General features: G+C 42.7%; 1 protein-coding gene across 5 annotated transcripts in view; it reads left to right on the top strand.

The window, feature by feature from the left end:
* The window catches only part of IL15 (interleukin 15), a 97,303-nt gene extending 84,495 nt beyond the window's left edge, over window positions 1-12,808 (top strand). For 4 of the 5 annotated variants that reach the window (XM_075929903.1, XM_075929902.1, XM_075929901.1 and 1 more), the window contains 5 exons: window positions 4,837-4,946; window positions 7,505-7,598; window positions 8,731-8,772; window positions 11,509-11,670; window positions 12,518-12,808. In XM_075929903.1, the coding sequence (XP_075786018.1) occupies window positions 4,837-4,946; window positions 7,505-7,598; window positions 8,731-8,772; window positions 11,509-11,670; window positions 12,518-12,625 (516 nt within the window). In that variant the 3' untranslated portion in view covers window positions 12,626-12,808. The remainder of the gene's footprint in view (window positions 1-4,836; window positions 4,947-7,504; window positions 7,599-8,730; window positions 8,773-11,508; window positions 11,671-12,517) is intronic. The other variant, XM_075929904.1, reaches the window with a different exon arrangement.
* The last annotated feature ends 2,108 nt before the right edge of the window (window positions 12,809-14,916 follow it).

Genomic DNA, 14,916 nt, shown 5'->3' with positions numbered 1-14,916 from the left:
GAGTACGAGCAGAACCTCATGATCCAAGGGATTTTTCCTAGGAACTGAATGCAAACACAAAACACTATTTGTTGGAGCCATGTGAGTTCATGTGTCAGTGAGAAGCAGCAAAACCACCACAAAAGCATACTGCAAAAAGGCAGGCTGCAAAAAAGCTTGATGGACAACCAGAGAAATACTTTCAGCTTGTTTTCAGGGTCATGCTACAAGAGAGCACTTTGAGGTAAAATGCTGACTGGAAAGAGATCTGGAACTGTGAGCAAAGAAACTCTTTGGTTGGTTGTTACCTACTGTGTTCGGGGAAATAGGACATTCTTTGTAACTAATGAGGCTTGCATCAAAGAAATACTAGGATTCTCCATTCCCATCATTTTGTCTCTCAAAGGAACCAACTCACAAAATTCTGAGTGTTGCCTAACAACTGGGGTCAAAACAGTCCCCTCCAGAGACTGCCACTTCTGGACCAGAATGACACACAGAGTCTTGGGACTATGGTGGGATGGAAGTGTGGGAAGACCAGAAATGGACTCAGAACTTTCGTAAGGGGAATGCAACATTCCTGGAGCTGTGTGTGAGGAGCTCACACTGGCAGTTGAGCACAAAGGCACTCAAATGAGAGACGCAATAATAATCCAAATGCGTATTGCTATCATCCTGTGGATGCTGATTAGAGATCTGTGGTAGTCTGTTTGGGTTGGCACAGTAGTTGTGGAGGTTTGCGAGGTGATTATCACTCTGTTGCCATTCTGCATCCCTGTAATATTACAGGCTTTGAACAGTTGGGATTCCTGTGTCATGCAGGTACTATTGATGCCATGCATATACCCATTTTATGCTTTCCATTAGGAGCAAACGAATACATTAACAGGAAAGAATATTATTCTGTCATTGGGCAGGCCTCTATGGACCACCATTAGATTCACGGATATCTAAGGGATGCTGGTAGACCAGATGCCATTTCTTGCCATGTCTATAGGGCTTCAGCTGAGCAATGGCAAAGTCATAGCTGGAAACCAGAGCAGCTCATCTGTATGTTAGTAATGTTCAAGATATGTGTTAGACTTGTAAAGATGTGTTTAGACTCTAAAAAAGGCTCATTTGGTGTGTGCATTAATCTTAATCTAATGGCTGTATTCCATGCTAAAAGTAATGGGAATGTTTTGCTTTATAACTTAAAAATGCCTGCTCTGAATTTGTGAATTCAGACACAAGGAATTATTCCCCCACTTTCTAAGAAGGACCACGAAACCTAAGGCTTCTGACATTGTCTTTTGTGTGAGATGTGAGGGGACATGACTGGACTCTTGAGACTGGGAGGAACCTGAATCTGTTTTGATTTTTGGTGTAAGTGACCATTTATCACTAAGTTGAACTTGTCTGGATGGCAAGAGAGACTGAAGTGCCCAAGGAGCTGTCTGTGACTCCACAATAAGGCTGTCTGTGACTCCACAATAAGGCTCACATTTGTTCACAGGTGGGTGAAATCTAATAATAGAACATACCATTAGTTTGGGATGTCTGTCCTGAGACAGGCACTCATGGTCATGAGCCACTCCAGACAGCTCAACAATCTATATAAGAGGCACTTTTTGGGTAGCACCAGATTTGGAATTGCTTTCTGTAGCCCTGCTGTCACTCATCATGAGCACTTACTATTTTCCCTGCACTTTTGTTCTTTATGGTTGATCCCATGATTGGCAAGCAGTTTCCAAAGTGATGTTTCATACTTTTGGACATTCCTTTTTGGGCCTCAGAGTCAGGGGTTTTGCTTCCTTTGGCCCAAAGCTTGACCAAAAGTTTGCTATTGACTTCTAGATGAGTGACAGCATCCTGATGCATGATCTTCTTTCTAGGCAGTCTCTCTCACTGGCTTACTGGATACTATACATAATCAAAGCTGAAGGTATTACAAGCAATGTGGGACTAAGGACACAGAATAAAACCATGTGAAGATAAGTAACTTGCTGTCAGGAGACAAAGCACAGGTAGATTGCAAGATAGGACACAGACTTGGGTACTCTGGTGACTTTTGAGATGAGACTGGTGAGCCATCATGTATACAATGTTATGATTGATTGCATCTGCTCATTTTACAGCAGACATCTGACATTACCAGAAAACAAGAGAAGCTAACTTGTGGTGTGCCTTATACCTCACAGTGTGGTAGCTGCCTCGCAGCCTCATGCTGTGGCGTCAATATGGAGTGTTGATGTCTGAGTGTGTAATAACAAGAAAATGTCTGATTACGATTCAGAGTGAATTATGTTTAGTGAAGACAACACCATTATATGATGGAAGTGGGCTTTAAAAAGATTAATTTAATTCTGAACAGGTGTTGTGTGCCATGTTCTGTAACCTCATCACCCATGATGGATTCCATACAGGCCAGGTCCCTTGGTCTAGCCAGCCTCAGATTTCAAATTACAGGACCTGATTAAGACAGGAGGGAACAAAAGTAATTTAAAGCCATTTTATGCTCCTTCATTCTGGAGGCCAATTAGTTCCAAAATAAGATAATGTTACTAGCTTGAGTGTAGTTTATCACTGCAGTGAGAGGGTGTCAGATTATATAATTTATTCTTTGTAAAGCTCATAAATTGCTGTGCTTAGTTACATAACTTTGGGAAATGTAACTGTAGCCCTCTCTCTCGTTATTCAAACCATCCAGGGGACCCTCTAATCAGCATGTGACTTCATTACAAATCACTGGGCTGAGTGGTCTGTTAAGACTGAGGCATTTTGGCTGGGCAAGTGGTAGAAGATTGCTCTGCCGCCGCCCATATTATACTTTCAGAGGGGTAGCCGAGTTAGTCTGCACAGGATAAACTTAAGAAACAACAAATAGTCTGGTAGCACTTTAAAGACTAACAAAACATGTAGATGGAATCATGAGCTTTCTTGGGCACAGCCCACTTCTTCAGATGATCGGCACTTCCTTGTTTTTTTGTATAAAGAAAGGTGCTTTAACTGGTGCTTGCCATTATGTGTTCCCCAGGATCAATGAGAGGGGTTTGGGAGAGGTGTTTACAAGCTGCCTGCATGTCAACTATCAAGATATATAAAAAATCTCGTGACTGACATTTCTTATTCCCAAATTTAGTGTTTTTAATTAGGCACCTTCTGCATGTCTGGCACATATACAAGACATGGTCCATTTTGTCGAGAACAGGGAGGGTTTTTTTAAAAAATATTTTGCTTTGGTTAAGGGATTTGGCTGGAAGGGAACAAGCATGCAGTGAGCAGGGTCACAGGATGTGCTGGGAGGGGAGGAAAGAGAGGAGGAGTAGAGAAGTGGGGCAGGGCCTGTGCAGGGGAGCTACTGCCTCCCCAAGTGGAAGCTTCACCCACTGCCCAGGATTATTAGCAATAAAACATAGGAGCTGTTTTGAATAGGAGCTGCTAAGTAGAGTCTGACTTACCTGGAAAGTCAGGAAATGGTTAAGCAACTGGAGATGCGCCTGAGGGAGGGGGCTCCAGTATTCAGCCAAAGAAATGCAGATAGGAATTTCAAATCAAGAGAGAGGGTTTTTTTCCCCTTCTCTTCTTTGGTTTGGAGTCAGAGCAGATTTCCCCACGTATTGAGGAGATGGGAGATGAGCTCTCCCAAGAACAGACTCCTTGAAATGTGTAAGTAGGGAAAAGTTTAGATAGTCCATCAGGTTTTATTGTTTTCCTTGTTTGGGGGTTTGGAAATCATGTCTGAGCTGGTTAATTGTTTTGCTCTTTGTAACTAAGGATTATAACCCAGGGATTTCCCCTGAGTCTGTTTCACTCTTTGGCTTTTTAACATTTGCTATGTTTGCAACAGTAGTTTTGTTTTGATAATAAAAATGTTTTCCTTTTTGCTTTGATTAACCAGTATTGGTTGATTTTTGTGTCCTTAATCCTACGTGCCTGATTATCTGGGAGGAGCAGAGCCCATTGTTCTCTGCGGATTCCCTCTGTTTGTTTTCACCAATTCCAAGCAAAACGGAGGTGGGATAGGAGGCAAGAGCTTCGCCTTAGGGAGGGGATTCCCAGGTGATCTTCTCCCTGGAAAAAGGGTTTATTCTGTATTTTTTTAAACTCACTTGGGTGGTGACAATGTTTCCTTTTTGGTCTCAGGGAAACTCAGACCGGACCAGTTTGTCTCTGGGGAATTTCAGAGGCAGGTTCTTACAGAGTTTATTCTGCTTGCCGAGCCCCATCTCTATACTTGACATGTCAAGTTGGGGAACTGAGCTGTGACAGGAATATTCTCATAATGGAATAGTGCCAGTTTACATAAGAGAGGTTTTGACTCTGTCTGGAACTAAAGTTTCCAAATGCTAAATTATGGAGCATTTGCTGGTGATCCATGGATAGCTATTCCCCCCTCCCACTTCTAATTTTCAACTGCTAAACTGCATTAAAAGAAAGCAAAACATTCTTTTAAAACCTTTTGCTAATATTACTTTTTCACATATTTAATTGCTGTAGATGCTGCAGGGATATTATGGAAAGCAAAGGGACGGGCAAGAGCTGGTCTGCAAAATTCAGAGTGGGAAACGAAGTGGTTTCTAATACAATATCTGTATTAAAATGTGATCCATACTATGAAAGAAGCTAAGAAACCATGCTCCAGAATATATTCCAGTTTCTTGTGTTGTGTCCCTAGCATCTGGTTTTCTACCAGCAAGTGTCTAGATATTCCTAAAAAGATACAGAATGGTTTGTTTGGTCTTTACAAAATATCCACTATATACAGCATTGTCTTTACTAGATGACTTGCCTAATACATTAATTAAAATAGTACTAAAAATATCCTGTGAAGTCAAAGTCTTCCATACTTCATGTTTTTTTTATTGTATCTTTCAGAAAATACAGCTGAGAAGTATTTGTCTCCACTACCAGCAGTATCTTACTCTGAAGAGACATTTTCTTAACTTTTTAAAAAATGCAACTGGAATAATCATCTTCATTCTTTGGTAAATATAAGTTTTAAACACAAAACTAGAAAATAGATAATTATTTGCATTTGTGTACTTATCTCCCTCCCAATGATCTCCAGTCACTGTACAAAGCTGGATTCCCCTGCGGTTCTAGTTAAACACACTCCTCACATGCTCACTGTTCTCTCTGTCTTTCCCCAGTGCTCTGTGCTCCACATACCGAGTACCCTCTGCCTACATGCTCACTGCCATCCACTCTTTTAGTCAAGTCTCCCTAAATGAGGCTGTTTTATCCCTTCCTCATTGGGAAGAGAGCTGCTGAATGCCCTCTGTCTTCCTTTATTACTCCTGGTCTGCTGGGAGGGGATTCATCTTCTGAGCGTAAATGCAGACAACAGGAAGGAATCTGGATTCTTTCCTCTGGATCTATCTGCTCTTTGAATTAGGCTCTACCTTTGCCTTTCAGCTGATTAGCCCTTGAGAAGAGTGAGATAACAGAATGCTACAACTGCTACTGCTACTCACAAAATCAGCAGAAACACTGGAACTGGTCTTCCCTTATCCCTCACCTCCTTTGCCATAGGCTCAAAGACATTATTGCTTTCTCCTGCTTGGGAGCTTGAGGGAAATGGCCCGCTCTTTCTTACCAAAGAAAGGCCTAGTGGTTGCATCTATGACTGTTGTTTATGTTTTCCAAAACATCCCCCAAATTTGGGATGCCAAATACTAGACTCTAGATTCACAAAAGGAACTAAGGCTTTGGCAAGGTGGGGTAAGAATCTACAGTGCACAGTAATATCCAGTACAGTGAAAGTGCTGGAGTGCAGCTTGATATGCTACACTTACAAATAGTAGCAAACCAATTGCACTCCAGGACTTTCACTGTGCTATACATGTCCACATGGGATGTTACTGCAATGCAAGCTGGGCCACTGTATAGTCACACCATGGTTTGCTGCACAGTCACTTGCTATGTGAACAAACTGTTAGACTCAGCATTTCAATGTTTAATATTTAGACACTCTGTCACATAGCAGAATGCACAGCACCAAGCTAGGTGCCCTTGCTCCAATGTCCCTACAGACTACATGGGGAGAATTAGTAGGGAGTTAGTAAGAGTATAGCTGTTTAAATGGGTAACCAATAAGATTGAGCTTCTTGGTTATCAAAATGGTTCCATGCAGCTCTTGGTCTGGCTCCCAAGGAGCTGGCTGCCACTATGGGCAGTAGTCGGCTCTCTGGCAGTGAGGCAGCAGGCAGGAGTCGGTATCTGCCGGGAGCCAGCTTAAAAGCCGGCACCAGGGGAGCCACCTGCTGCCCTGCACTGCTACCTCGGTAAAAGCCAGTTCTGTGAAAGCTGGCTCCCAGGGAGCTGGCTGCCACCCTGTGTGTAATCGCTGAAATATTCAGCAGTTGCACAGTAGCAACTATCTCTCACCCACGAAGTGTCTATTTTTCTCTCTCTCTCTCTCTGTAGCCCCAACCCCACCCCTTCCACCTCAGGCCCCGCCCTTTCTGAAGGGCCTGGAACTGGCCTGTGACCACATACCAAAATTTGTGAAGTGGCTTCCCTGCAAAAATTAATGCCCACCCCTGTCCTCGATGAATGTTATAACCACTGGGTATTTCAGAGGAGAGCTCTTACTCTCTCTTGTTAAGACTGTTTACTTTGTATAAAATGCTATTTTTGAGCAAAGAGGTGAATGCCCAAATCACTTGACTATAGAGTCTTTGTCTCGCTCGCTCTCACTTTAGCCCAATGACTGCTTAAGTATTATATAAGGGATTTGACCAGCAGAAACATAAGCACCTCAGGGTAAGATGGCAGCAGAGCAGTTTTTAGAATCAAAATGTTGGATTATGGATGTAGCCCTAAAGGGCTTTCAGCAGCATCCACAGTTTTAGTTAAAAATCCATGAGACGTAGGTGTATCTTGAAAATCAGGCTTAAGATGTTTCAAGATTGGTACCCACACTGCAGTTTAGAAGTCTGGTAGCTCGCACCTTTAGAGGCTAAACACAGTCACTGTACAATTGGACAAGGAAAATTCCCTCCTCTGTGGGACACAGTGCTTGAGTCTAGCCTTGGAAGTGGCTGAGCTATAAGACTTCAAATGTGTAAAATTTGTATATCTAGAAAGAATAATTTTAAGTGTTTTACTTTAAATAGTTTTAGCCTCTCAATCTGGGCCTGTGAAGCTGGAGCCTCTTTAAAGTTGGTAACATTCATTTTTCAATAATCTATATGGGCATATGCAAGATGATGTGGGTTACACAAATCACCAGAGCATACAAGATGCTTAGTATAATTGACATGTGCCTTTCCGTCTTCTGAGTAAGGGGATCATTCCAGACTCCAGCTGATTAAAAACCTTCATATCAGTCCATACTATCAGCATTCCCTATATATTTAATGGTTACACTTTGTATCATATGGCTTCATTATTTGTCATGCCCCCAGACACATGTGGCATTATATATATTTATTTACATAAACATACTACTCTTCTGCCAACCAGTTATATTATTATCTGTAGAAAAGAGGTGTGCTTATTACTAAATATCCTAAGTATTTTTATGGTTGTTTTGTTTTAGCTGTATCAGTGCATATATACCAAAAACAGATGCGGAACCTGAACCCTGGACAGCAATTATGCATGATTTGGGTCTGATTGAAAACATACGTGAAGTAAGTGTATAAGGAATCAATGTTTCATATAACTATTTGAGTAGGAAGAGGCCTGGAGCTGGTTGTCTAGGGCAGTACTTAAATAGTAAGTAACTCAGGGGGAGAAGTATCAAAGGGGTAGCCGTTTTAGTCTGAATCTGCAAAAGTGATGAAAAGTCCTATGGCACCTTATAGACTAACAGATTTATTGGAGCATAATCTTTCATGGGCAAAGACATGCATCTGACGAAGTGGGTCTTTGCTCAGGGGGAGAAGGGGGAGAAGGAAGAAAACTCATATAATATTGTAGACATAAGAGAAAGCAGAGGACTAGATAACAATAAGAGTATGTCACATGGTAGTTATATTACAGCCCCTCAAATTAAGTGTTTCCTTCTTCAAATTTTATTTCGTTCAATGCTGTTTTCATTTCTGAAGCATTTTTTCTTAGTTGGATAAAACAAAAAGAAACATTTTTTTCTCTGAAAAGAATTAGGAGTAGACTTCTTCTGAGAAAGTGCTGCTGGAATTCAGCTCCAGCAAGGTCCTTCACTGCCAGGTAGGCTACATCTAGTCTGTAGGCTTCTTTCAGAAGAAGCTTTTCCTGAACAGATACTCCGAAAAAACTTCTTCCGAAAGAGAGCTTCCACACTGCCAAAGCGCATCGAAAAAGCAATCTGCTTTTTTGAAAGAGAGTGTCCAGACTGAATGGACGCTATATCGCATTTAAGCTGTGATTACTACGGACAGAATGGCCACCAGGGCACCTTGCTTTTTCCTCTTTCCTCTTCTTTCAAAAGAACTCCTTCTTCCTCATCCAAAGAGCTCTTTCGGAAAAAAGGCTTCTTCCTCGTAGAACGAGGTTTACCAATTTTGGAAAACCCTCTCTGTTCTTTCATTTTTTTTTCAAAAGAACGCGATTGCAATGTGGACTGTAAGGGAAGTTTTTTTTTTAAAAAAACCTCTGTAGTATAGACTTAGCCGTACTGGGGAATCTCAACAACATCCACTGTTTTCAGTGACCTCCAGCACTTGGCAGGATTGACTCTTTGAGCACTGAGTGAGGCCACTCCCCTGCAGTGTGGTAGGATTGACTTTATTATCTCTAAACTCATGAATTTTTGTTTCTAAATCCAAATTTGTTTTCTTTTAGAGCATTGATGCCAGCTTGTATACTGCATATACAGACAAGCCTGTAAGTATATAATAAACAGATATTGCTATAAATAGATATTGCTACCGAGTCACGGGCTATAGGACTCAGAGGGGGTATGTCTACATTACCACCCTAGTTCGAACTCCTCAAGGAGTAACGATAGTTCGAATTAGAAAGCCTAATTCGAACTACCTGCTCCGTGCCGTGTGTAGCTGCGGGCACGGAATCCGAACTACCGGGGATTTAAAAATGGCGGCGCCCGGCAAGATGCAAATGAAGCCCGGGATATTTAAATCCCAGGCTTCATTTGCAACTTTGTTTGACTACATTAACCACTCTAGTTTGAACTAGGGTGGTAGTATAGACATACCCCAGGGTAGTCATATTTGTCTGTAACTTTAAAGACAATGAGTGGTTCTGTGGCATCTTACATATGTGGCATCCGAAGAAATGGATTTTGTCCACGAAAACTCATTATAAAATAAAATCAGAGGCAGCAGGCACGGGGGAGGGGAGGGAGCAGGAGCCGGTGCTTGGGGGAACTAGCTTAAAAGCCGGTTTCCCCCCCCCCCCACATCGGTTCTGTGGTGTCCTCCCCCCCTGCACTGCTACCTCTATCAGAGGCAGCAGCATGTGGGGGGGGGGGGCGAGAGCAGAAGAGGCTGCTGCGAAGCAGCCCTTGTCTGTGGAGGATCTGAGTTCACCATGGAGCAGCACCTGTCTGCAGGGGGTCCAAGCTACCCATGGACAGCGGCTGCTGCTGGAGCAGCCTCTATCTGCGGCCAGCCCAGGTCTCTGTGGACAGAGGTTGCTGCATGGCAGCCTCCCCTACCCCATTTCTACACTCCCACCCACCCACCCCCTACAGCAGCCTTTGTCTGCAAGGAGCTCAAACCCCCGCAAACAGAGGCTGCACCACCCCATGCTTCTGCCTCTGTATCAAAGGCAGCAATGCAGAGGGGCAGGCAGTTGGTCTGCAGGGGGAGCTGTTTTTTAAACTGGCTCCCCTTGTGGACTGGTTCCTGCCAGCCATCCAGTGCTGCTGCCTCTGGTACAGAGGCAGCAGTGCAGGGTGGCAGAAGGCTCCTGGGAGTGGGGCCAGGAGTGCACTGGCTGCCAGCCCTGCTCCCAGGGACTATCAAATAGTCGTGTAACCACTAAGATTTCATGCAGTTACACGACTATTCAACTACTCAATAGCTAACATCCCTAACATATATATATATAATATATTTGTTAGTCTCTAAGGTGCAACAGGTCCACTCATTATTGGCTATAGGAGCTAGTCAATTAAAAAGAAATGACATGATTTTTATCTAAAAAGAACTTTTCTTTTTGTCAGAAGAAAACAAGATTCTCCAACAATTTGTGCTCTGCTAGAGCATTTTAATGTAGTGTTATGATCTAAACTGCATAGGCATCCACCTTCAGTTAGCTTCTGATTGGAGAAATGACAGAGCTAGGGATAATAACCTTTCAGTACGTTATTTCAGTTCAGGGGATACTATTTATATCATAATCAGATGTCATGTAGCCAGCCTAATTTTAAAATGATCCATTTTAAGACAGAGGCAATATAGTCCAGTGGATAAAGAGTGGCTTTGGGAATCAGAATGGCTTTGTTGTTGGCTCTGTTACTGACCTGCTAAATGATCTGAAACAAAACTAGTCCATCTCTCTTTGTCCAGCTGGAAAACAGGGATAGTGATACAGGTTAAAACTCTCTTAATCAGGACACTGGTCCGGCAACATCTGTGGTCTGGCACGACCATGGATGTTCCAGGACCAGAGAGTCTCGGTGGAGGGCTAATGTCTGGGAACTCTGCAAGCTGGCAGGGTAGTGTGGTTTTCCCAGCAGGGCAGCAGGAATCCGGTGAAGAGGTTGCAGGGCTTCCCGGAGCGGCAGCAGGACCCAGGTTCTGCAGCGGGAACCTGGCGTGCAGAGGCATTGGGACTTGCCAGAGCAGCAGCAAGAGGCAGGCTCTGCAGTGGAAACCCAGTGTACAGAGGCAGCGGGGCTGCACAGCGCAGCACCGAGTGTCTGGTGTCCAAAGGCAGTGGGGCTGCCGGGGGCTGCAGCAGGAGTTGAGTGTGTACAAAGGTGGCATGGCTGCTGGGTGCGGCAGTGGGAGCCCAGAGAGAAGAGGCAGTGGGGCTGCCCAGGACTGCCATAGGAGCTGGACACAATGTCAGGAGCCCAGTGCACATAAGTGGCGGGGCTGCCTGGTAGGGCAGAGGGGGCTGACAGGGCAGCAGGGCCAGCAGGAAGGGGAGACAGCAGGGTGGGCAGTGGTTGGCCCAGGGTTGGAGGGGGCGGGTGGCAGGGGATCCAGAAATGACCACCCCTGGTCTAGTAATATCCCTCATAGGGTACCGGTCAGGTCCCAATGGTGCTGAACCAGGGAGGTCCAACCTGTACTCCCTTTTTAAAAATTGTTTTAAGATGTATGGATGGAAATTGCTATAAGGGTGAAGCATTATTGATAACGTCATCTCAGTCTTAATTATACCCTAAGGTGTATCATAATTGATTCTCATCCTATCTTGACATTTACATTCTTCACCAAGCCTATTATCTTTTGACCCACCTTTAAATGTAATTTAACCAGGCCTCACATAAGCTCTCATGATCGGTATAGATATTTACAAGCATTTATATGGAAAAACAAATACACAGTAGATCAAAATCAGTTGCTGGTTTGCAAAATTATATACCACATGCACTTATTTCTTTAATTTTTTGATTGTAAAGCCATTGGCATTTTTCATTTTTAGGATGAATGTGAAGTACAAGTGATGGAATGCTTTTTCTTGGAGCTGAAAGTAATTTTCCAGGAATGTCAAGTCATAAAAGGATGTAAAATCCAACAGCATGTGCGCAATGTGCTGAAAAATGTAAAAAGTTTATCAAATAATAAAAGTTCACATTACAGTTTGGTAAGTACCATTTATAATCATTGCAGAAAGGACAATCCAAAAAATTGTATTTAATGTTTCAAGATATATTTTGCTGTCAGATAAGCATGGCAGGGATGTGAATGGGAGTCACGTACCCGTTTATTTACAAAGACATAATTTAGCTCTTAGAATAAAGTTTTCTAGAATGTTAGCAAAACAAAAACTGGTACCCCATGGCCAACATTTTCAATCAGAAGTTTACAGAGGAGATGATATTTAGACACTTAAAGAAACATCACCAGGTTTTCAAAGCGACTGAATCTAGGTTCCCTCTAAACTGTGCAGTAGCTTGACTCTGCAGCAGCCTAATGAGCCCAGCACAATCAGGGGCTCAGGTCCCCGTGCATGGAGCTGCCTGGATGAGGAAGGTGCACTTCTCCTTCAGCAACAGCAGCAGCTCCCTGCTAAGGACAGAGCAGTGAATCTCTCCCCTGGGAGCTGCTGCTGTCGCTGAGAGAGAAGAGTCCCTTCCCCAGCCCGGCAGCTCCGTGTGTGGGGACCTGAGCCCTTGGCTGGGCAGGGTTCATTAAGCAGCTGTGGGCCCTGCTACCATGCAGCTTAGAGGAAACCTTGGACTGAACAACCGTATCTCCTCCTTGAAGTCACTGGCAGCTCTGCAAGCTCATGTTTAAAAATGGGGCCACTTAAGTTCCTTGGCAGCCTCCAGCAGGGCTCCTATGGCAATTGTTTGCAGTGGAGTTCCTTGTAAGAGGAAAGTGAGCAAAATTTGCCTCAAAAGCAATTCAACTATCCCCAGTTGTAATATCAAACCAATTCTTATTCAAATAACTGTCATTCTTCTATTCTTCCATTTCTTTTTTTGCAGAGCAGGAATAAAAGACCATGCAAACAATGTGAAGAATACGAAGAAAAAAATTTCCGTGCCTTTATAGATGGTTTTAAAACATTTGTACAACGCAAGATGAAAAATTGACCGCATATTCATTGGATGGATGGACAACCAGCCTGGTTGGCTATTTTAAGCACTTTTAAAAATAACTTCAGATTGTTGTTGGCTACGTGCACCACAGTCGATTATATCTTTTTATTTTACTCCTACTTTTGGGAAGCTATTAAATATCAAGTTATGTATACTTTATAAACATTTTAAATACTTGCACTTTGTATGTCTCCATAATTGACAACTACTTAAAAAACATAATGACTTGTACTATAAATAATTTATTTTTCAGGAAAGCTAAACTGGTGTAATTGAGAATATGTATATAATCCACTGACCGATATGTGTTTGGAGTTCTCCTTTTTGCCCAATCCAGGGAGATCTGACCCTGTTATAGTCTCCAACTACAGATCCTGTGATAGAGATGCAGCCGTGTTAGTCTGGTCTAGCTGAAACAAAAGACAGGACTATGCAGCACTTTAAAGACTAACATTTTGTGCTGCATAGTCCTGTCTTTTGTTTCAACTACAGATCCTGGCTTTTTAGCTCAGGATGTACAGAATCAAGCTATAATCTCTGGAGAGCCTTGTTTCAGTTCCCTGCTGCAAGTCTAGATAGCAATCACCACCACCTGGGTAAAGTTGTGGGACGCAAGCACAAGAGCACATAGCTCTGACTGTAATAAACAGGGTTCTGATCCTGAAATTTACTCCACGTGGACAGATCCTTGTGGCTAAGTAATACCCCCACTGATTTCAGTAGAGCTGTACATGGTTACAGTGCCGTGCTTTCATAGAACAATTGATAAGATCAGGGTCTATATCTGTGGAAACCAGAGTCTGGATTATTAGAAAAATACAGGACTGAAAGAGGCAGTGGTGCAGCAATGAATCTATCTGCTTTTTAAAACTTCCATAGATGAAGTAAATAAAATGGATATGGACAATAGTGTGATAACAGTGAAAATGCACTGATGGTAAAACCTTTTAGTAATTGTTCTAACAGCATAAATAAGAAACAGTCATCTCCATCAAGGAACATAATGAAAAGATGAAGGGGACTCAAGTTACCAAAAACTGATCCTTAATTTCACAAATATCTACCATTGTCGAATTTAAGGTACTAGCAAGAGACTGGCAATAGACTGTTTACCAAGTTGATTGTGATTTGCTGCCCTCTCTTTTCTTGCTTTATTATGTTTCAAATGGTTCGATATTGTGACCAATTTCTGTTGGTTTTACCCAGCTAGTCCTAATGATTTAAATGAGAAAAATGTGAGGGTAAGGTCAGCAGGATTGAGTCCTCTACGTGCACAAACTATAACATACATTTGTTCCCATTGTGCTATTTATATGGGAGAACAGAAAAATTAAGACAATGTATTTCAGGAATGCAGATGTTAGTAAACTCAGAAAACTTCCCATGGGAAGCAAGACTAATAGGAAAAACGTTTCAAGACACTTGGCAGTTTTTCAAAGTGACATTATTAATGGCCCAAAAGCAAACTATTCCACTAACATAAGAACATAAGAATGGCTGTACTGGGTCAGACCAAAGGTCCATCTAGCCCAGTAGCCTGTCTGCCCACAGTGGCCAGCACCAGGTGCCCCAGAGAGGGTGGACCGAAGACAATGATCAAGCGATTTGTCTCCCGCCATCCTTCTCCAGCCTCTGACAAACAGAGGCCAAGGACACCATTTTATCCCCTGGCTAATAGCCTTTTATGGACCTAACCTCCAGGAAATTATCTAGCTTCTCTTTAAACTCTATCATAGTCCTAGCCTTCACAGCCTCCTCTGGCAAGGAGTTCCACAGGTTGACTACACACTGTGTGAAGAAGAACTTTCTTTTATTAGTTTTAAACCTGCTATCCATTAATTTAATTTGGTGTCCTCTAGTTCTTCTATTATGGGAACTAATAAATAACTTTTCTTTATCCGCCCTCTCCATACCACTCATGATTTTATATCCCTCTATCATATCCCCCCTCAGTCTCCTCTTTTCTAAACTGAAAAGTCCCAGTCGCTTTAACCTCTCCTCATATGGGACCCGTTCCAAACCCCTAATCATTTTAGTTGCCCTTTTCTGAATCCTTTCCAAGGCCAAAATATCTTTTTTGAGGAGTGGAGACCACATCTGTCCACAGTATTCAAGATGTGGGCATACCATAGTTTTATATAGGGGCAGTAAGATATTCTGGGTCTTATTTCTATCCCTTTCTTAATAATTTCTAGCATCCTATTTGCCTTTTTGACCGCCGCTGCACACTGCATGGAAGTTTTCAGAGAACTGTCCACAATAACTCCAAGATCTCTTTCCTGATT

This window comes from Pelodiscus sinensis, chromosome 5, assembly GCF_049634645.1.
Source record: "Pelodiscus sinensis isolate JC-2024 chromosome 5, ASM4963464v1, whole genome shotgun sequence".
Taxonomy (NCBI): domain Eukaryota; kingdom Metazoa; phylum Chordata; order Testudines; family Trionychidae; genus Pelodiscus; species Pelodiscus sinensis.
Note: the sequence above shows the minus strand (reverse complement) of the source record. Positions and strands in the feature narration are given on the sequence as shown.